The 23,871-nt window shown below is 38.0% G+C and overlaps 1 protein-coding gene across 6 annotated transcripts in view; it reads left to right on the forward strand.

Annotated features, from left to right (window-relative positions):
- Positions 1 to 23,871, forward strand: part of SAP130 (Sin3A associated protein 130) — a 99,208-nt gene that overhangs the window by 43,903 nt on the left and 31,434 nt on the right. For 4 of the 6 annotated variants that reach the window (XM_037125628.2, XM_053667473.1, XM_037125629.2 and 1 more), the window contains 3 exons: positions 4,495 to 4,797; positions 5,456 to 5,633; positions 7,709 to 7,813. In XM_037125628.2, coding sequence (XP_036981523.2) covers positions 4,495 to 4,797; positions 5,456 to 5,633; positions 7,709 to 7,813 — 586 coding nt within the window. The remainder of the gene's footprint in view (positions 1 to 4,494; positions 4,798 to 5,455; positions 5,634 to 7,708; positions 7,814 to 23,871) is intronic. The other 2 variants (XM_053667471.1, XM_053667470.1) reach the window with 2 other exon arrangements.

The following is a 23,871-nucleotide window of genomic DNA, read 5'->3' on the forward strand; positions in this document are numbered from 1 at the left end:
AGTAAGTTTAGGAAGAAAAGAAAAAGAAATAAAACAGAAAATTTGAGTAAAGAGGACCAAAGTATGGAAAGATGAATCAGTAATAAATTTTAAAAGAAATAACAGATTACTTTTAAAAAGCCAAAAGATAAAGAAAAGGAATGGAGAAGGAAGAAAGGTAAAAAAAAAAAAGAAAGAATAAAAATAAAATAAAGTAAAAAACAAACAAACAAAAATAAAAAACCCCAAAAAACAAAAAAACACACAAACAAAAAGAAACCCCCAAAAACAACAAAAAAGGAAATGTCACTTGTTGGCTTCAAACTAGCCGATCCGGCTTTTCTGGTTGCAGTTGGCTGAGGGTTGATTGTTGTGATTTTTTCAGCCAGCCCCTCTCAGGATCCAGACACTTGGCACCTCTCCCCAGCTCCCTACAATTGGGAACTAGGACTTCCTCACAGCGCTCCCCTCCCAGGGGTTACCGCCATAGGCTGGTTTGCTGTGTTTGCAGGCACCTGCACCAGCTTAGTTGCCTAGTTCCCTCAGGATTGAGCACAGACCTGCCCCCGTTCAGTTGGGAAGCCCCAGGCCCTCTGCCCAGTCCTGGGCTCGCTGCCAAGCTGGGTGTGAAGCAGACCAGGCTGCCGTGTCTACTGGATTCAGAGCCCCAGGCTGCACCTCTGAGTTCTCCTGGGCTGGCAACCACAGAGTCCTTGGTTGGGGCCCTTTGTCCTCCGCACCCTCTCTGCAGCGCTATCAAAAGAGTCTCTCCTGGCCCCCCACCTTGCTTGGCCAGAAAGGGAGGGGGTTGAGGGTCTCAGCTGTTTCCCCAGTACCCCTCAGCGCCAGGGGCTTCCAGATACTCTGAGGAGGGTGCACTGGAAACCGGGAGCCGATCTGAGGACTGGGCGCTGACCTAGAAACTCTGTGCGCATGTCGCGGCACGTTGCGTGGTGTGTATCTCTTCTGCTCCTGTGTTTGTCTGGGTCCCCTGGCCAACCTCTGCCAAAAAAAAAAACCTAGGGATGGAGCAGCACCATGCAGGGCGTTGGACCCAGAACTGTGTGCAGGCTGAAATCTCCTCTGCTCCCCTCTGGTTGGGTCTCTTGGCAGGTCCGGGCCCAAAAATCCTAGGGAGGGAGCTTTCCAGGCACTGAACATTGGCCTAGGTGCCCTCAGGCACTTGCCCAGACACACTGTGTGTGGAGCGACTAGTTCCCCAAATTGCGCGCAGGCTGAAGTTTCTTCCACACCTTTTTGCCTGGGCCACTCGGCCTGCCTGGCAGAAAAATCCCAGGGAGGGAGCCGTCCGGGCGCTGAACGCTGTCCCAGGCGCCGTTAGGCACTCTCCCAGACACAGTTCCCACCAGGCGCTGTACCTCCGAGCTATGCACAGACTGAAATCACCTCTGCTCCCCTCTGTTTGGGCCACTTGGCAGGTCCCCGGCCCAAAAATCCCAGGGAGGGAGCCGTCTGGGCGCTGAAGGCTGTCCCAAGCGCTGCTGGGCTCTCACCACTGGGCGCTGGTTCCCCTACCCTGCACCGGCTGTTTCTCCCTGCTCCATCCCAGAGACTACTGTACTGCTGCTGTCTCCCTACCGTCTGGTTCCTCCGTGACCGATGAGGTTTCTCTAACAATCTTATAGAGATAAAAATGTTTGATTGTTGCCAGAAATATTATGCTTATTGCTGAAAATACTTAAGTCTTTTTATCGGTGGCTGCACTTACCATCATTTCTTCATCTACTTCCTTGGCTTTCTATAACAATGCAGTCATTTTGCCTTTCTGCAAAAGGTAACTTGTGACCAATATTTATTTCTTTGAATACTTGCCAACTGAAAACATGTCTCTTGAGTTAGCATTATCATTTTATATAAATATTTATTGTAAAAATTCATTTTACTAGCACTATTAGAAGTTTCTATATTTCTACATTATTATTCTAATAGCCCTGATAGATACTAACACAAAAATGAATAGTGCAAACAACAACACTTTATTTCTTTCAGTACCCATATGTGCACCATTGTGCGCATATGATGTGCACCATTGTGCGCATATGAGACATAATATATTCTTTCTCTGACGCGGATGGACACAACTGAAGGAAAAATCTACAAATCAGCTTACGTTGTTCTCTTTTCAAGTGTTACAGATTCAGTGGCTCACTTTAAATTATTTTAAAGCAGATTTTTTCAAATCAAGAGGAAAACAGGAAAATTTGTATATAATAGACTCCTATGTTGCCAAATATGTGATTGCTATAATACATAGTTTATGATACAATTGTTCATGGTCTCTGGTTGCTTATAAAGATGGAATCATGTTGGTTAATTAGTTACTAGTTAATTTATGAATGTGTAATTATATATTCATTATCTAGTTTGTAAGTAATCCCTCATAAATTATTCTTGAAATTTTATTTATTTCAGAGATGTTTCTTATTTCATTAATTCATTTATTCATTCATGCATTTATTAATGCTAGAAATATTTATTGACACCCTACTGTGTGTAAGGTCTTGTGCAAGGCTTTATTTTTAAAGCTTACTCTTAAACAGATCTTACTTTCAACAAGCTTAGAGTCTAATAGCGAAGTAAGACCTGAAGAGATACTACAATAGATTAAGTACTACATTTCTGAAGAGAGGCTTGAACAAAGCTGTGCTGCTTCTGAGGTAAGAGAGGTTATTTCTACATGAGATGGTAGGGTTGGAAGTCAGGAATGATTTTCCTAAAGGAAGTAGTATTTGGAAAGCATCTCAGAAAGGATAGGACAGAGCCATGGTAGGATTACAGAAAAGTACACTTCTGTCTGTGAATAAAGTCTTAGTGTAGAATATGTGCTTGGAACAGAGTGGTTCACTTTTGGCTGGAGTACAGTTTGACGATACAGTTTTTTTTAAGGATGGACCTTGAAAAGGCTTAGAATAGTGACTAGACTGCATGGTCTGCCTCAGGCAAATAACCAAAGTTTGAACAGAAATAACAAAGGTATACTTTTCAGAAAGAAACTAATAGTGCTCTTGGATTATTTATTTTACAAGGGATATAGCAGTGACTATAAATTTACATGTACTAATTTCTCGCTATATTTTTCTCATTCATAAAAAATTATCTTCTTTCTCCATGGTTTACAGAACTTCCCATTATATATTTTTAATTGAGGTATAATCAACATATACCATATTAGACTCTGTTGTACAGTATAATGATTTGATAATTTCTTGCAATGTGAACTGTCTTAGCAACTTTCAAATATGCAACTCAGCCACCATGCCATGCATTGCATCCCCATGACTTATTTATTTTATAATTGGAAGTTTGTACCTTTTGACCCTCTTCACACATTTTACTCATCCCACACTTCTCCCCAGTACCCCCTTTAGCCTCTGGCAATGATCAGTCTGTTTTCTTTTATATGAACTTGGTGTGTTTCTGGGTTTTTTCCTTACATTTTACATATGGTATTTGTCTTCTCTGTCTGACTTATTTACTTTAGCATGATACTGTCAAGGTCTCTCCTATTACAAATGTTCTTTTTTTATGGCTGAATAATGTTCGTGTGTGTGTGTGTGTGTGTGTGTGTGTGTGTGTGTGTCACATTTTTTTAATCCAGTTGTCCATCAACAGACACTTAGGTTGTTTCCCTGTCTTGGTTATTTTGAAACATGAGGCTATAGATATCTTTTTCTGGGTTGTTTTGATAACTAAGAAGAAAAGTTACTGTGTTTTCTTTCTACAAATAGTGAGAGATTTTTTTGTTGTTGTTGCTTCCTGCATGATTTAAAAATTTTTTTTATTTATTTGTTTTTAGAGAGAGGGGAAGGGAGGAAAGAGAGAGAAACAGTGATCAGTTGCTCCTCTTACCTGCTCCTTCTGGGGACCAAACCATAACCCAGACATGTGCCCTTACTGGGAATCGAACTGGCAACCTTTTGCTTTGCAGGACAAACCCACCCAACTAAGCTACACTGGTCAGGGCATTGTTTTTGTTTTTGATTTTGTTGTTTTTGAGTTTGTTTTTAATATGCACATAGGTGATATATTTGCTGTATAGGAAAAAGGAAAGTTGCTTGTTCTCTCTTTTTATGGATATATAGAATTTTAAATTTCTATATATCCATAGAATAAGCACTGTATTGCAGAAGTGCTTATGATAGTGGTTCTATAAATTAAAACAAAATGTTCTTGACTTGGAAACTCTGGATGTATCCTAAAAGTTTTATATGAATTATTTAGCACAGTTGCTTGGCTCACATTTGGAATTTAATACATAGATTGCTTTTTTCTTGTTTTAATGCTGTTTTCAGTAATCTGCAAAAAGATCATATCTAATTGGTAGGAAGTAAGGGGGAACCTCAATGTGTAGTTTTAAATAGTGCTTTTTTTTAAACTTAGGATTTAGAACTCATTTAGTAGAAAAATTCTGTTTTCATTTTTAGTGTTTTCCTTATGTGAACTGTGTCCAATCAAAGCTAATATTCTTGTAGTCAGTTTTTGCATCCTTTTTAGTTTCAGCTCAAGCTCCAAATTCTGCCATAACAGCTCAGACTGGTGTTGGGGTGGCTTCTACAGTTCACCTGAACCCCATGCAGTTGATGACAGTGGATGCATCTCATGCTCGACACATTCAAGGGATCCAGCCTGCTCCCATCAATACACAGGGGATACAGCCAGCCCCCATTGGGACCCCAGGAATACAGCCAGCACCAATTGGCACACAGGGAATTCACTCAGCAACCCCAATCAGTGCCCAAGGACTTCAGCCTGCATCAGTGGGTACTCAGCAGCCTCCAACTGAAGGAAAGACTTCAGGTAATTTTACTTGGTATGGAGAAAAGAGATAATAATGGGTTTATATCCTGGATCTGCCACTTACTGGCTTGTGGTCTCAGGTAATTAATTCCTCTAAGCTGTCATTTCTGCTTTGTAACTTGAGATGCTTTGAACTTACCTGTCAGGCTCATTAAAAGTGCATACATACACAGCCTTATAGCCATTTGCACATGGTGAGAAGCATTCTGTAAATTAAAACTCATAGTTGAAAGAGCAAATTCACCCTACAATAGGAGTTTTCTCATTCTAGTTAAGATTTTGGGGAAGATTTTATGTAAACCTGTAAAATTAAGATAAACTGGAATGTTGGAATCATTTTTAGGATTGAAAGTGGTTTTATTTAACAAAAACTGGGAGATTTCTTAAAGTGTACCATGTACTTTATATATCTTACCTCATTTTAGTTATTATGATTATAGAGCAAAGAAAATGGTAACTTTGCTCTATAGAGCAAAGTAAATGCTACTTTGCCTTTTATCTTCTAAACAAAAGAACGTTATGTTCCCATTTCTTATCTTCTTGAAATTGGATAGTCACAACATGGATACAATAATTCTTGTTTTATAAGACATTTTAGTAATGTTTCTTGCCTTTCCCTCTCTTTATTGCTCTTTCCTAACCCCACCCTGTCCTCCAGCAGTGGTGTTGGCTGATGGAGCCACAATTGTAGCCAACCCTATTAGCAACCCATTCAGTGCTTCTCCAGCAGCAACAACTGTGGTGCAGACCCACAGCCAGAGTGGTAGCACCAATGCTCCAGCCCAGGGCTCATCCCCCCGGCCAAGCATACTTCGGAAGAAACCTGCCACAGATGGGTGAGTAGACCCAGAGGTACCAAATGAAACCGCTGGTTCTAAATATAGTTTGCTTAATTGGGTTAGGCACTACTTATGTTCAACTGTAGTAGATTATGCCAGTAGTTTTTCTAAGTGCTTATATACGCTTAAATCCTGACTACCTATGGGGATGATTGCATTCATCATTACCAACTCTTGTTACTGGCACACTTTTTAAGTTTAGTCATTCTGTGTTTATAGTGGTATATCCCATTAGTGTGGGAGGTCAGGGTTTGTTTTGTTTTGTTTTGCTTTGCTTCTGGGGAGTATTTAGTAGAGTTTGACTTTTTTGTTTCTTATGGAAAAGTTTAAACATAATAAAATTTTGTGCATATCATTGTGTACCCATTTATTCAGTTTCAACTTATCAACTTATCAGCTCATGCTCAATTTTATCTAGATGCCTACCCACCCTTTTCCATCATGTTATTTTGAAGCAAATCCAAACACATTGTTTCATTCATATGTATCTCAGCATGTGTCTGTTGAGAGACATATACTAAAAAATACAATATCCACTTAATGTCATCAATTACCTAATCACTGTTCAAATTTCCAGTGATCTCAAATGTCACACATTTTGTTTTGTATTATTTAATTGAATTAGTATTCTGATAAGATATACACATGATTAGTGGATATGTATCCTAAGGTTCTTCTAATATGTAGGTTTCCTCCATATCTTTTTTTTCTTAAAATTTATTTGTTGAAGAAACTTGGTCTTTGGTCCTATAGTTTTTCCTCTTTCTCTCTCTCCTTGGATTTCGTTGATTGCATCTCCCCTATATTAGTTTCCTAGGACTGCTATAACAAGTTACCACAGATTTGGTGACTAAGAACAACACTTACTCTCACAGTTCTGGTGGCTAGAAATCTGAAATTGAAGTATTGGCAGGGTTGGTTCCTTCTGAATGCTCTTAGGGAGAAGCCACTCCGTGCTCCTCTTCTACCTTCTGGCAGCTATTTGCAATCCTTTGCATTTCCTGACTTGTGGACTCCTCACTCCAGTGTTCACATGACCTTCCCTCTATGTCTGTGTCTCAAATTTCCCTCTCCTTTCTGTTTGCTAACTACCAGTTACTGGATTTAGGGCATACTGTAAATCTAGAATAATCTCAAGATTTACCTTAATTGCATTTACAAAGACCCCTTTTTTTTTTACATTCACAGGTGCTAGGGATTAGGACTTAGCTATATCTTTTTAGGGAGCACAATTAAACCCACTTCCCCCATAGTGTAGTTTCACTTGTTCTCTCCTCCATGTTTTCTCTCTGCTGTTACTTGAATCTTAAAGGCTTGATTAGATTCACTTTTTTTTCTTTTCTCATGAGTACTTTATAAGTCCATTGTATATTACTGTACCAGGAGACATGTCTGCTGGTCACCCTTTTTGAGATGCTAGATGTCTTGAGGTTCAGTGTCTAGATTCATTAATCATTGGGCATTATAACACGGTACATTCTGGTTCTAGCCATTTTCTCTCAAACCCACTCTCGTCTGACATTTGTTCCCCCTCTGCCAAAACTAAACATGTCAAGATCACTCATGACTTCTACATTGCTAAACCTAATGGTTAATTCTCAGTCTGAGCCATACGAGGTCTCTACTGTATGGCACAGTTGGTTACTACCTACCTTGATCAACATTTCTCACTTGGTTTCTAGTAGTTGGCTCAAGTCAATATAAATGCATAGACATTTTAATGATTGCAAACCCTTAATATAGGCTTAAATTTTAATATTAAGTAGAAAGGTGATAAAGTATGCCAGAAAAAGTAAGTAGAGTCACAGTGGTTGCTTCCTGGAGAGTGACGGGCAGGAAGTGGGGAGGAGTAGGGAAGGGACCTGCTGTATTTTGTTTTAAAGCCTTTTAGTACTATTTGACTTTTTAAAATATTGTGCCTATATCACTTTGATAATGTTTTTTAAAATTATTAAAAATAGTACGATGCTTTTATTTTGCTGTAGGTATGCCTAGGAAATGTGTATCTTTGTACTTATTATCTTTTTATACCCTTAGACTGCTGGGGTGTTTTGGTTTGCCTTCTCTTTCAGAATTGCAGTTCGAAAAACCCTCATTCCTCCTCAGCCTCCTGAAGTGTCTAACCCTCGAGTGGAAAGCTCTTTGCGGAGTACATCTGGGTCACCTAGGCCAGCAGGGTGAGCACAAAGATGTTACTACTCTTGCCTCCAACTGCACATAATTGGGGAAGAAAGAGTCTAATCAACATGAGCAATTTCACATAATTTGCTTATGTGCAGTTTTTATATGCTGTTCTTATCTACATGACCTGCACACATTTTTCAACTTCTTTGCCTCTCATTGCCTCATTTATGAAATGGGCATATGTATAACATTTATTTCATCAGATTCCTATGTATTCAAATGAAATGACTGAAGAAAAGTGCTTAGAATAGAGCCTGTGTTGTAGTAAACACCCAGTTATTTTTGCTGTCATAAATGGCATTATGGCAATAGTTATACATGCTTTTTTTCTTTATTCTGTATCATCTTAATTTGGAAAGTGAAATTATTTTGGATAAAAATGAGGCAATGTAAAAATACTTAAAGTCTAGAGTGAAAATTACTTTTCTACTCTTTGTCAGTCTCACTCCCCAGAATATCATTGATTGGTAACAGTTTTGTTAAGTATCTTTGCACATCTTTTTCTACATACATGCACACATATATATAGATTGACAGACCCTTAAAAACAAGATCTTGCTGATTTTTTTAACTTATGTCAGTAATAGCTTGCCATATTAATGTATTTAGGTATACTTCATAAAACTTTATTCAAAAAGGAATTATGAATGCCTAGCGTGTGCCAAGTGTCATTGTAGAATCTGGGGATATGTAAGAGTGACTAAAACAGACAAACCGTTCTTCTTAGCTTACTTTCTAGTGAGTGTAAAAAAAATAATGGACAACTATAATAGCATAAACAATGAAATATTTTTAAAAGACTTAATAAATACGTGAAGAAAAAAACAGTGTAAAGTGAATATAAAAGTAATGGGGGAAGTGCCCTAGCTGGTGTGGCTCAGTGGACTGAGTACCAGCCCACGAACCAGAAGGTCACTAGTGCTACTCCCAGTCAGGGCACATGCCTGGGTTGCAGGCCAGGTCCCCAGTAGGGGGCTATCAAGAGGCAACCGCACACTTATGTTTCTCTTCTATTTTTTCCTCCCTTCCCCCTCTCTAAAACTAAATAAATAAAATATTTAAAAATATGTTAAATAATAAAAATAAAGTGATATGGAGGAGATGATGTCTAATAAAAAGGCTATCTCAGCAGAGGTTTAAGAGCATGAAGGAGTAAGCCATATGTTCCCTAATCTTTTATAGTATCAGACAAAGGAAAGAGCAGGAACCAAGACATTAATATAGGAGTAGTTGGAGACATAACTGCACATTAATGCAGAAATGTGGGGGGAAAAACATGGAAACTAAAATTGTGCAAAGTGATCTTATTCAGTGGAGGAATACAGGATTATTATGTGAACTTCAAAAACATTTGTGAAAATATTAACAGCTGTCAGTTTTATAAGGAAATGAAAAAATAGTGAAATTAATATTTACTTAGTATACTCTAATTCAGAACATAAGAAGTGTTGAAAATTCAAATATTTTCTTTCTTAAAATGATCGGAGAGTAGTTGGAATAGAGCTAACCTTCACATTGTGTAACTTATAAGGTGAATCAAGAGCCCATTTATGCCTTGAGGGACTCTCATACTCCTAAGTTTGGATCTACTTCTGACATTTACTTTTTATTAAAGTATAGTTGGCATACAATATTATATTAGTTCCAGGTGTGCAACAGTGATTAGATGTTTATATATCTTACACTGTGCTTACCATATATTCATTATACACCCCTTTACCTTTTTTACCCATCTTTTCTGGCAGCCATCAGTTTGGGGGGGTTGTTTCTTTTTTTTTAATATATTTTATTGATTATGCTATTACATTTGTTGCATTTCCCCCCCTTTATTCCCCTCCACCCTGCAAACCCCATCCCGCCCATATTCCCCCCTTTCAGTTCATGTCCATGGGTTGTACATATAAGTACTTTGGCTTCTACATTTCCCATACTATTCTTAACCTCCCCGTCTATTTTCTACCTACCATCTATGCTATTTAGTCTCTGTACCTTTTCCCTCATTCTCCCCCTCCCACTCCTCTGCTGATAATTCTCCATATGATCTCCATTTCTGTGATTCTGTTCCTGTTCTAGTTGTTTGCTTGTTTGCTTTTGTTTTAGGTGTGGTTGTTAATAACTGTGAGTTTGCTGTCCTTCCACTGTTCATATTTTTTATCTTCTTTTTCTTAGATAAGTCCCTTTAACATTTCATATAATAAGGGTGTGGTCATGATGAACTCCTTTAACTTGACTTTATCTGGGAAACACTTTATCTGCCCTTCCATTCTAAATGAAAGCTTTGCTGGGTAGAGCAATCTTGAATGTAGGTCTTTGGATTTGATGACTTCAAATACTTCTTTCCAGCCCCTTCTTGCCTGGAAGGTCTCTTGAGAAATCAGCTGATAGTCTGATGGAAACTCCTTTGTAGATGACTGTCCCCCTTATCTCTTGCTGCTTCTAGAATTCTCTCCTTCATTTTAATCTTGGCTAATGTAATGATGATGTGCCTTGGTGTGTTCCTTCTTGAGTCCAACTTCTTTGGGAGACTCTGAGCTTCCTGGACTTTCTGGAAGTCTATTTCCTTTGCCAGATTGGGGAAGTTCTCTATTATTATTTGTTCAAATAAGTTTTCCACTTGCTCTTTCTCTTCTCCTTCTGGTACCCGTATGATTTAGATGTTGAAACATCTAATGTTGACCTAGAGATTCCTAAGCCTCTTCTCGTTTTTTTAAATTTTTCTTTCTTCATTCTGTCCTGGTGGAATGTTTCTTCCTTCTGCTCCACGCTATTGACTTGAGTACCGGTTTCCTTCCTGTCACTGTTGATTCCCTGTATATTTTGCTTTATTTCACTTTGGGTAGCCTTATTTGTTCCTTCATTTTTCGACTGAGCTCAAGCAGTTCTGTGAGCATCCTGATTACCAGTGTTTTGAACTTTGCATCTGATTGGTTGGCTATTTCTTCGTTGCTTAGTTGTATTTTTTCCAGAGTTTTCATCTGTTCTTTCACTTGGGCCTTTTTTTTTTTGGCTTGGTGGGCCTCTTATGTAGTAAGAGCCGGAGACGTAGGTGTTCACCAGGGTGGGGGAACCCTTGTTGCTGTGTTGTGACTTTGTATGTGGAGAAGGGCAACAAGCTGTACTGTGAGGCTGGGAGTTTTTCCTGCTGCCGCAACCCGCACAGGTGTTTTTGGTCAGAGTTTTGAGGCTTTATTTCTGATGCTGGGACCCTAGGTTGTGGGTCTATCTCGAGCTTCAGTTGTTCCTCCCAGTTTATCTGCATGCAAATGTGAGACCACCCAGTCTGCAAGCCACTGCCTCACCTAGTCCTCCAGCCACCACCTCGCTGCACATCCTTTCTACCCAGCTGCCCATCTCTGCCCCAGTCTGGGTGAGTGTTTCTTCTTCAACTCCTTGGTTGTTGGACTTCCATACAGTTTTATTTTCTGGCAGTTCTGGTGGTTTTTTTGTTTTTAAATTTTTTGCCGTTCTTCTATTGGTTGTGCGAGGAGGCACAGTGTGTCCACCTATGCCTCCATCTTGGCTTGAAGTCCCTGTTTCTGTAAGTCTCTGTTTTGTTTGTTTGTTTTGATTTTGTTTAATGACACATATAACTGAAGTCATGCAGTATTAGTCTTTCTCTGACTTATTTCACTTAGTGTATTACCCTTTAGGTCCATGTTTTACATAGCAGGATTTTTTTTTATTTCGGAATAATATTTCATTGTATATATATATACCACATCTTTTTTATCCATTCATCTATCAATGGATACCTAGGTTACTTCCATTTCTTGGCTATTTAAAGTAATGCTGCAAGGAACTTTTTTTTTTAATAAGTGAATTTTATTTCAGGCCAACATCCCTCAACTTTGAACTAAATGCCATGGCAGTTCCACAGCATAGGCTGGTAAAAGAGCTCATAGACCGGGTAAGATGTCCAAAGGAGGGTGGAGTGAGTGGGAATAACCAGACACAAACCAAAATGCAAAGCAATACAGAATGCCATCAGAACTCATCTCCTACCAGCTCTTGATCTGAGTGGAAAGGAATTATGGCAACAAGAGGGCAGAATGCCTCATTGTCCAAGCCCTCTTTCCAGGCAGAAACAAAGGTCTTGCACCCCATTCTACTGAATATATTGTCTCCCTGCATCACAAGCAAAGGGATATTGTGGTGCCTGAAGCCTGGGGAGCAGAGTGCATATATCTTTTCAAGTTTGTGTTTTCATTTCCTTCAAATAAATACCCAGAAGTGGATTTCTCCACATCTTCACCCATATTTGTTATTTATTAACTTTGATAATAGCCATTATGACAGGTGTCAGATGTTATCTCCTGGTTGCATTTCCCTAATAATTACTGATGTTAAGCATCTTTTCATATGTCTGTTGACATCTGTATGTCTTCCTTGAAGATATATCTCTTCATTTCCTCTGCCTAGTTTTTAATCAAATTGTTTTTTTGTCATTGAGATACGAGTTTCTAGATGTTAACCCCATATTGCACATATCATTTGCATTTTCCAATTCAGTAGATTGTCTTCCATTTTGTGAAAGGTTTCTCACGCTGGAGAAGCTTTTGTTTTATGTAGTCCCGTTTCTTTTTTTTTTCCCATTTCTTTATTTTTGCTTTTGTTTCCTTTGCTCAAGGGGACTATGTAAAAAGATGTTACTAAGATTGATCTCAAAGAGGTTGCTATCTATTTTAGAAGTTTTATGGTTTCAGTTCTTAATTTCAGTCTTAATTCATTTTGAGTTTATTTTTGTATATTGTGTAAAAGAGTAGTCCAGTTTCTTTTTTTTGCAGGTATCTATCTGTTCTTTTCAACACTACTTTTCAAAGACATTATCATCTCTCCGTTATGTATTCTTGCTTCCTTTGTCCATATGAGAGTTTATTTATGGACTTTTCTATTCTCTTCTAGTGATCTATGTGTCTGTTTTTATGCCAGTACCATAAAAAGTTTTGACTATTATAACTTTGTAGTATAGTTTGAGATCATGGTGCATACTTCCAACTTTGTTCTTTCTAGGGAATACTTTGGCTATTTGTGGTCTTTAGTGGTTCTGTATAAATTTTGAATTACTTTTTCTAGATCTGAGAAGAATATCCTTGGTATTTTGATAAGGATCACATTGAATTTGTAGATTGCTTGGGTAGAATGGACATTTTCACAATATTAATCCTTCCAATCCATGAGCCCAGTATATTCTTTCATTTATTTTTGTGTTCTTCAGTTTCTTTTTTTAGTATCTTTTTTTTTTTTTGGTGTTTGGAAGCTAATTTTATTTATTATTATTATTATTTTTTTAATATTATTTTATTTAGTTACTTTTCAAGTACATTTTTTTTTTTTCATCTATTTCTCCCATCCCACCCCACCCCCCCGCCCGGTCTCCCCCCTCCCTCCCATTCCCCCCCCCCCCAGTCCTCATCTCTGTGTCTTTCATACTTGTTCCTCAAAATCCCTCCCCCTTTTTCCCCTTAAGTTCCCTTCCCTCTCCCCTCTGGTCACTGCCCACTTGTTCTCTATTTCAGTGTCTTTGTTTTTATTCTGTTTGCTTGTTTGTTTTATTCTTTAGCTTCCTGTCAAAGGTGAGATCATATGGTATTTGTCCTTCAATGCCTGGCCTATTTCACTCAGCATAATGCTTTCCAGTTCCATCCATGTTGTTGCAAAAGGTAGTAGCTCCTTCTTTCTCTCTGCTGCATAGAATTCCATGGTGTATATGTACCACAATTTTTTGATCCATTCATTTACTGATGGGCACCTAGGTTGCTTCCAACTCTTGGCTATTGTAAATTGTGCTGCTATGAACATTGTGGTGCATAGGTTCTTTGAAATTGATGTTTTAGGATTCTTGGGGTATGATCCTAGCAGTGGAATTGCTGGGTCAAAAGGCAGGTCAATTTTTATTTTTCTGAGAAAATTCCATACTGTTTTCCATAATGGTTGTACCAGTCTGCAATCCCACCAACAGTGAACTAAGGTCCCCTTTTCCCCACACCCTCTCCAACATTTGTTGTTTGTTGCTTTGTCTATTATACCCATCCTGACTGGTGTAAAGTGGTATCTCATTGTGGTTTTAATTTGCATCTCTCTGATAGCTAACGATATTGAGCACCTCTTCATGTGTCTCTGGATATTCTGTATGTCCTCTTTGGAGAAGTGTCTGTTCAAGTCCTTTTCCCATTTTTTAATTGGGTTGGGTGTCTTCCTAGAGTGGAGTCGTGTAAGTTCTTTGTATATTTTGGAGATTAAACCTTTGTCTGAGGTATCATTGGCAAATATGTTTTCCCATACAGTTGGTTGTCTTTTTAATTTAATACTGTTTTCTTTAGCCATGCAGAAGCTTTTTATTTTGATGAGATCCCATTTGTTTATTCTTTCCTTTATATTCCTTGCTCTAGGGCACATATCGGTAAAAATGTTGCTGCATGAAATATCTGAGATTTTCTTGCCAATGTTCTCCTCTAGGACTTTAATGGTGTCACGGCTTATATTTAAGTCTTTTATCCACCTTGAATTTATTTTGGTGTATGGTGTAAGTTGGTGCTCAAGTTTCATTTTTTTGCACGTAGCTGTCCAGTTCTCCCAACACCATTTGCTGAAGAGGCTATCTTTACTCCATTTTATGTTACTGCCCCCTTTGTCGAATATTAATTGACTGTAGAGGGTTGGGTTGATTTCTGGGCTCTCTGTTCTGTTGCATTGGTCTATGTGCCTGTTTTTATGCCAGTACCAGGCTGTTTTGATTACAGTGGCTTTGTAATACAGTTTGATATCAGCTATTGTGATCCCTCCTACTTTGTTCTTCTTTCTCAAAAGAGCAGCTGCTATTCGGGCTCGTTTATGATTCCATATAAATTTTTGAAGTGTTTGTTCTATGTCTGTGAAATACGCCATTGGTACTTTAATAGGTATTGCATTGAATCTGTATATTGCTTTGGGTAGTATGGACATTTTGATGATGTTAATTCTTCAAATCCATGAACAAGGTATATGTTTCCATTTGTTTGTGTCTTCCCTGATTTCTTTCTTCAGTGCTGTGTAGTTTTCTGCATACAGGTCTTTTACCTCTTTGGTTAGGTTTATTCCCAGATATTTTATTTTTCTTTTTGCTATATCGAATGGGATTTTTTCCTTGATTTCTGCTTCTGCTGATTCACTGTTTGTATACAAAAATGCCTTTGATTTCTGGATATTGACTTTGTATCCTGCTGTTTTGCCAAATTCATTAATTAGTTAGAGCAGTTTTTGGGTAGAGTCTATAGGATTTTCCATATACACTATCATGTCATCTGCAAACAGTGACAATTTTGTTTCCTCCTTTCCTATTCGGATGCCTTTTATTTCCTTTTCCTGCCTGATCGCTGTGGCCAAAACTTCTAATACTATATTGAATAGAAGTGGTGAAAGTGGACATCCTTGTCTTGTTCCTGATCTTAGTGGAAAAGCTTTTAGTTTTTGTCCATTGAGTATGATATTGGCTGTAGGTCTCTCATAAATGGCCTTTATTATATTGAGGAATGTTCCCTCTATTCCCATTTTGCTGAGTGTTTTTATCATAAATGGGTGTTGTACCTTATCGAAAGCTTTTTCTGCGTCTATTGATATGATCATGTGGTTTTTGTCTTTGCTTTTGTTTATGTGATGAATTACATTTACTGTTTTGCGAATGTTGAACCATCCTTGCATCCCTGGGATGAATCCCACTTGGTCATGATGTATAATCTTTTGGATATATTGTTGGATGCGATTTGCTAATATTTTGTTGAGGATTTTAGCGTCTATGTTCATCAGCGATATTGGCCTGAAGTTTTCTTTCTTTGTTGTATCTCTATCTGGTTTTGGAATTAGGATGATGCTGGCTTCATAAAAGGAGTTAGGGAGTTTTCCATCCTTTTGGATTTTTTGGAATAGTCTGTGAAGAATGGGGGTTAGCTCTTCCTTAAATGCTTTGTAGAATTCTCCTGTGAATCCATCTGGTCCAGGGCTTTTGTGTGATGGGAGTTTTTTGATTACTGCATCAATTTCTTTTGCTGTTATTGGTCTATTCAGCTGTTCTACTTCTTTTTCATTGAGTTTTGGGAGATTATATTTTTCTAGAAATGTGTCCATTTCCCCTAGGTTCTCAAATTTCTTGGCATACAGTTCTTAATAGTAATTTCTTACAATCCTCTCTATTTCTGTGGTATCAGTTGTAATCTCTCCTCTTTCATTTCTGATTGTGTTTATTTGTGTCCGTTCCCTTCTTTTCTTGATGAGCCTACTTAAAGGCTTGTCTATTTTGTTTATTTTTTCAAAGAACCAACTCCTGGATTCATTGATCTTTAGAATTGTACTTTTAATCTCTATGTCATTTAGTTCTGCTCTGATCTTAGTTATTTCCTTCCTTCTACTTGGTTTGGGCTGTTTTTGTTGTTGTTCCTCGAGTTCTTGCAGGCGTAGAGTAAGGTCATTTGTTTGAAATGTTTCTGTTTTCTTTAGGTAGGCCTGTATTGCTATAAACTTCCCTCTCAGGACTGCCTTGGCTGTATCCCATAAGTTTTGGGTTGTTGTGAGATCATTTTCATTTGTTTCCAGAAACTTTTTGATTTCTTCCCTAATTTCATTCTTGACCCATTCATTCTTTAATAGCATACCATTCAGTCTCCATGATTTTGGGTGTTTTGGGTTTTTTCCTTTGGGGTTGGTTTCCAGTTTCAGTCCCTTATGGTCAGAGAAAATGCTTGGTATGATTTCAATATTCTTGAATTTGTTGAGGCTCCTTTTGTGTCCTATCATGTGGTCTATCTTTGAGAATGTCCCATGTGCATTTGAAAAGAATGTGTATTTAGCTTCTTTGGGGTGAAGAGCTCTGTATATATCAGTTAGGTCCATTTCATCAAGGGTGTTGTTTAATGTCTTTTTTTAGTATCTTAAAGCTTTCAGAATATAGATCTTTTACCTCCTTTGTTAAATTTATTCCTAGGTATTTTATGATGCAGTTGTAAGTGGAGTTTTCTTAATTTCTGATCATTCATTACTAGTGTACAGAAATGTGACATTTCTGTGCGTTAATTATGTATCCCACTACTTTACTCAATTCATTTCTTAATTCTAGTAATTTCTGGTGGTGTGTCCTACATATTTTTGGTAGGGTTTTTTATACAGTATGTTATCTGAAAATAGTGACATTTTAACTTTTTCCTTTCCAATTTGGATGTCTTCCAGTGCTATATTGAACATTGTGGTGAGAGTAAGCATCTTTGTCGTGTTCCTGATCTTAGAGGAAAAGCTTTCAGCTTTTCACTATTGACTATGATGTTAGCTGTGGGCTTGTCATAGCCTTTATTGTCTGGAGGTAAGATCCTTCTGTACCTTGAAATCCTTGAGATCATAGGATTGTTATCCTTGGTTTTGTTATCACAATGTATTACCTTAATTGCTTTGGGAATATTAAAGCATTCCTGCATCCCTGGGATAAATCCACTTTATCATGGTGGTATAATCTTTTTGCTGTATTGTTGAAGTTTAGTTTGTAGGTACTTTGTTGGCAATTTTTAAATCTGTGTTCATCAGGGATATTGGCCTGTACTTCTTTTTGTAGTGTCTTTGTCTTGTTATGGCATCATGGTAAGGCTGGCCCTGTAGAATGAGTTTGGAAACATTCCTTCCTGTTCAATTGTTTGGAATAGTTTGAAAAGCATTGATACTAATTTTTCTTTAAATAATTGTTAGACTTCACCTGTGAAGCCATCTACTCCTGAGTTTTTATTTGTTGGGAGATATTGATTACTGCTTCAACTTCATTGCTAATAGTCTGTTCAGATTTTGTTTCTTCCTGTTTGAGTATTCAAAGGTGGTATGTTTCTGGAAAACTCTTCCATTTTTTCCAGGTGGTTCGGTTTGTTGGCATATAATTGTTCATAGTATTCATTAACAGTTCTTTGTATTACTATGGTGTCAGTTGTAATCTCTCCTCTTTCGTTTCTGATTTTCTTTTTTTCAATTTGGGTTCTCTTCCTTTTTTATTGATGAGCCTGGCTAAAGGTTTATCCATTTTATTCATTCTTTCAAAGAACCAACTCTTGCTGTCATTGATCTTTCTTTTTTTTTTTTTTCTCCCCAGTTTCTATTTTATTTATTTCTACCCTGATCTTCACTATTTCCTTCCTCTTCCTTACTTTGGGTTTTGTGTTTCCTTCTTTGTGTAGTACCTGTAGGTGTGAAGTTAAGTTATTTGATTTTTTTGTTGTTGTTTTTTCCCATTACAGATGGCATTCGGTATTAGTTTCAGGTGGGATTTTTTCTTCTTCACGTAGGCTTGTATAGCTATGAACTTTCTTACAACTACGTTTCCTGTGTCCCATAAATTTTGTAAGTGTGTGTCTTCATTTGTTTCAAGGTATTTTTAGATTTTATGTTTGATTACCTCTTTGATCCATTGGCTGTTGAGTAGCATGCTATTGCATCTCCACATGGTTATGTTTTTTGTAGTTTTCTTCCTGTAGTTGATTTTTAGTTTTATGCTATTGAGGGCAGAAAATATGCTTTATATAATTTGAATCTTGAATTTATTGAGGCTTATTTAATGGCCTTATGTGGTCTATCCTGCAGAATGGTCCATATGTACATGAAAAAAATATGTGTCTGCGGTTTGGGAATTAAATGTTCTGTAAATGTTTATTATGTGATCTGCTCTAATATGACATTAAAGCCATGGTTCCCTTATTGATTGTCTGTGTAGAGATCTATGCATTGTGGTAAGGTATTAAATTCCTCAACTATTACTGTATCAACTGTTAACTTCTGCCTTATATGGATTAATATTAGCTTATATTCTTTGGTATATCTGTTTTCAGTGTAGATGTATTTATAAGTATTATATCATCGATTGACCCATTTATCATTATATAATATTCTTCTTTGTTTCTTTTCAATTCTTTGTTTTCAAATCTGTTTCGTCTGAGTATAGCTAGCTACCACAACTGTGATTATATTTCTATTTGTATGAAATACCTTTTTCTATCCCTTCACTTTCCATTTGTGTATTTTGATCTAGTGAGTCTCTTATAGACAACATATAGATTTGTCTCATAGTTTTATACATTCATCTACATTTAAAGTATTTACTGATTGCCATTTGTCATTTTCTGATTGTTTTTGTTCTCCTCTGTCCCTTTTTTCTGTTCTTCTCTTTCCTTTTTTTTTTAATTGATTATGCCATTACATTTGCTCTATTCCTCCCCTCCATTCCCCTCCACCCTGCATACCCCTCCCCCACCATTTCCCCCTTTAGTTCATGAACACGTGTCTCAAATTCTTTAGATTCTACATTTCCCCTACTATTCTTACCCTCCCCCTATCTATTTTCTATCTACTGTCTATGCTACTTATTTTCTGTACCTTCTCCTCCTCCCACTCCCCTGTTGCTAACCCTCCATGAGCTCTTCATTTCTATGGTTCTGCTCCTGATCTAGCTGTCCTCTTAGTTTGCTTTTGTTTTAGGTGTGGTTGTTACTAACTGTGAATTTGCTGTCCTTTCACTGTTCATCTTTTTTATCTTCTTTTTCTTAGGTAAGTCCCTTTAACATTTCATATAATAAGGGCTTGGTGATGATGAACTCCTTGAATTTGGTCTTATCTGAGAAGCACTTTATCTGTCCTTCCATTCTAAATGAAAACTTTGCTGGGTAGAGCAATCTTGGTTGTAGATCTTTGGTTTTCCTGACTTGGAATACCTCTTTGCAGCCCCTTCTTGCCTGTAAGGTCTCTTTTGAGAAATCTGCTGACAGTCTGATGGGAACTCCTTTGTAGGTGACTGTCCCCTTAGCTCTTGCTGCTTCTAGGATTCCCTCCTTCATTTTAATCTTGGCTAATGTAATGATGATGTGCCTTGGTGTGTTCCTTCTTGGGTCCAACTTCTTTGGGACTCTCTGAGCTTCCTGGATTTCCTGGAAGTCTATTTCCTTTGCCAGATTGGGGAAATTCTCCTTTATTATTTGTTCAAATAAGTTTTCCACTGGTGGCTGTGCCTTTCCCCCTTCTGGTACCCCTATAATTCGGATGTTGGAATGTTTAAAGATGTCCTGGAGGTTCCTAAGCTTCTCCTCATTTTTCTTAATTCTTATTTCTTCATTCTTTTCTGTTTGATCATTTTTTTCTTCCTTGTGGTCCACTCCCTTCATTTGAGTCCCAATTTTCTTTCCATTACTATTGTTTTCCTTTGTATTACCATTCATTTCAATTAGTTTAGCTTCCATATGTTTCTCTAATTTGTGACTAAAATCAACCAGTTCTGTAAGGATCCTGATAACCAGTGTTTTGAACTGTGCATCTGAAAGACTGGCTATTTCTTCATCACTTAGATCTATCAGTTCTGGGGCTCTGAGTTGTCCTAGAGCCATTTTTGGTCTATTCGTGCTGTTAAGTAAGCGGAGGGAAGCCTTAGTTGTTTACCAGGACGGGGCGACCCAGGTCGCTGGTTTGTGACACTGTGTGTGGGGGCGTGGTCAGAGAGGGAGCAATGGCGGTCCTCTCCGCTAGCCCAGCCCGTCCAGTCACACCACTCGCCCTGGGCTTGTTTATCCGATGGGAATTGTGCTTCCGAGCCTGCTGCCCCGCGCAGGCTTCCCTTCTCACTGGTTTCTCCGCACGCAGATGCGCGACTGACCAACCGCAGACAGCCCGCGCGCCTCTTCCCTGTGCGCTCCCGTAGCTAGCTCGCGATCAGCGCCTTCGGCTGCTTGCGCACCGCGCACCACCTGGGAATTTTTCTTGCCAACCTGCTCCGCTGCTGGTTTCGCTTCTCTTACCGGTTTAGCTGAGCATTTAGTTGTCTTTGGACTCCGTATTGTCGATTTTCCGTGTGGCTTGGTTGTGATTGTTGTTAAAAATAGTTGTTCTTAGATTTGGTTGTGCACAGAGGCAAGGTTGTTCCTCCACCTACATCTCCATCTTGGTGGAAGTCCTCTTTCCTTTTGATATGCTGATTTTCTATAATGTTTTGTCTGGGTTCCTTTCTCTTCATTTTTGTAGGTTCCTTTCTCTTCATTTTTGTAGGTTACATAAGGTTCATGTGTATCCACCTGTATCTATAGCAATTTGTTTTAAGCTGGTAAGCATTTAAGTTTCAAATGCATTCTAAAATTACTACATTTTTCTACCCCCTCCATGCTTTATGTTTTGACCTCTCTCTTGTGTCTTTTTGTTCTCTATGTCACATGTTTCTTGTAGTTATAGTTAACTTTGCTACTTTTGTCTTAAACCATGCATATTAGCTTTTGGATTAACCTTATTTATTATATATTTATTTGCTTTTACTAGTAAAATTTTTCCTGTATTTTATTATTTCTGGTTATGTCCTTTTCTACATAAAGAAGACCTCTTGAGCCCTGGCTGGTGTAGCTCAGTGGATTGAGCACAGGCCTGTGAAGCAAAGGATCGCAGTTCAATTCCCAGTCAGGGCACATGCCTGGGTTGCAGGCCAGTTCCCAGCAAGGGACACACAAGAAGCAACCATACATTGATATTTCTCTTCCTCTCTCTTTCCCTTCCCCTCTAAAGATAAATAAATAAAATAAAAAAGAATTTTCAGAAGAAGAAGAAGTCTTGACATATATTGTAATGCTGGTTTAGTGGTGGTGAACTTAATTTCTTCTTGTCTGGGAAACTTCATCTCTTTTTCAGTTCTGAATGATAACCTTGCTAGGTAGGATATTTTAGGTTATAGGTTCGCTTCTTTCAGCATTTCAAATATTTCCTGCCACTGTCCACTGGCCTGAAAAATTGCAGTTTTCTTTGTATGTGAGTTGTTTCTTTCTTGCTGCCTTTATGATTATTTCCTTAATTTTGCCATTTTAATTTCATCTTTCTTGGTGTGGGCCTCTTTGAGTTCATCTTGTTTGGAATTCTTTGTGCTTACTGAACATGGATATCTTTTCTCTTTCCCAGACTACAAAAGTTCATAGCATTATTTTCTCAAATATATTTTCTGCCCCTGCCCTCCTTTGTTTTAATCTTTTTCTAAAACCCCTATGATATAAATGTTAGACCATTGGATGTTGTTATCCCAGAGGTTTCTATTTTTCTTTATTTGAGCATTAGATGCTTCTCTTTTAAAAATATATTTTATTGATTATGTTATTACACTTGTCCCATTTTTTTCCTCCCCTTCATTCTCCTCCACCCTGTACCCCACCTGCCACCAGCATTCTCCTAACTTAGTTCATGTCCATGGATCATACATACAAGATCCTTGCCTTCTCCATTTCCCGTACTATTCTTTACCTCCCCGTCTATATTTTACTTACCACTTATGCTACTTATTCCCTATACCTTTTCCCCTCTTTCTCCTGCTCCACTTCCCCAGTGATAACCCTCCATATGATCTCCATTTCTGTGATTCTGTTCCTGTTCCAGTTGTTTGCTTAGTTTGTTTTTGTTTTTAGGTTCAATTGTTGATAATCGTGTGTTTGTTGCCATTTTACTGATTATATTTTTGATCTTCTTTTCCTTAGATAAGTCCCTTTAACATTTCATATAACAAGGGCTTGTAGATGATCAACTCCTTTAACTTGACCTTATTAGGGAAGCACTCTATTTGCTCTTTGGTTCTAAATGATAGCCTTTGCCAGATAAAGTAATCTTGCATATAGATCCTTCCCTTTGAATACTTCTTTTTAGCCCCTTCTTGCTTGCAAGGTTTGTATGAGAAATCAGCTGATAGTCTTATGGGAACTCCATTGTAGGTAGTAACTGTCTCCTTTTTCTCTTGCAGCTTTCAAGATTCTCTTCTCTTTAATCTTGGGTAATGAAATTATGATGTGCCTTGGTGTATGTATTCTTGGGTCCAACATCTTTGGGACTCTCTGAGATTCCTGGACTTCCTAGAAGTCTATTTTCTTTGCCAGATTAGGGAATTTCTCCATTATTTGTTCAAATAATTGTTCAATTTCTTGCTCTTCCACTTCTCCTTCTGGCGCCCCTGTGATTCGGATGTTGGAATGTTTAAAGATGTCCTGGAGGTTCCTAAGCCTCTCCTCATTTTTTTTGAATTCTTCTTACTTCATTCTGTTCTGGTTGAATGTTTATTTCTTCCTTCTGCTCCAAATCGTTGATTTGAATCCTGGTTTCCTTCCCTTCATTGTTGGTTCCCTGTACATTTTTCTTTATTTCACTTTGCATAGCCTTCACTTCTTCCTCTATTTTTGTGACCATACTTAACCATTTCTGTGAGCATCCTGATTACCAGTGTTTTGAAGTCTGCATCTGATAGGTTGGCTATCTCTTCGTCAGTTAGTTGTATTTTCAGAGCTCTTATCTGCTCTTTCATTTTGGGCTACATTTTTTTGTCTAGGCCTTCGTGTTACATAGTAAGAGGCAGAGCCTTGGATATTCACCAGGGCAGGGCAGCGCAGGTGGTGCTGCTAAATGGTGGTGGGGGGGGGGGGTCAGAGAGGGAACAGTACCACTTGCTTGGCTCTTGGCTGACTTTCAGTCAAATCCCCTGTTAGCCACAAGCAAATTGGACTTTTCTGGTTCTGATTCCAAGCTGGATGGGTTTGTATACATTCTTTGACTCTGTGGGTTTCTTCAACGAAGTCTCCTATGAGGCTGGGAGTTTCTCCCACTGCCTGAAGTCAGAGCTTTTGAGGCTTTATTTCCCCATACTAGAACCCTGGGTTGCACAGTCTGTCTTGCTCCCCAGAAAGAGCAATGAAATGTACTAATGTGTTTATTGTTTACGTGGATCAGATGAAATCTGTAACAGAATATTTTACTATGAATTTAAATTCCTTAATCAAATGAGCACAGCCCAATGAGGGAAAACACAAAGATGAGAAGACTACCAAGAGGAAATCATAAAACATAAAGAGATATGAGTTGACACAATTCATTCAAGATCTAGAAGAAACCATCACAGAATTAAGCCAAAATTAAAAAAGAAAATAATGTAGACATAGAGGATAGAAATGAAAACAGTGAAGAACATTTTTAAAAGAAAGATAAAAAAACATATAGAATTTAGTATGATACAAGATCAACATAGATATACCAGCATCTCTGAAATCAACATATGATTTAA

The sequence above is a fragment of the Artibeus jamaicensis genome, unplaced genomic scaffold (genome assembly GCF_021234435.1).
Source record: "Artibeus jamaicensis isolate MK-2021 breed Jamaican fruit bat unplaced genomic scaffold, CSHL_Jam_final contig_469, whole genome shotgun sequence".
In the NCBI taxonomy this organism is placed as follows: domain Eukaryota; kingdom Metazoa; phylum Chordata; class Mammalia; order Chiroptera; family Phyllostomidae; genus Artibeus; species Artibeus jamaicensis.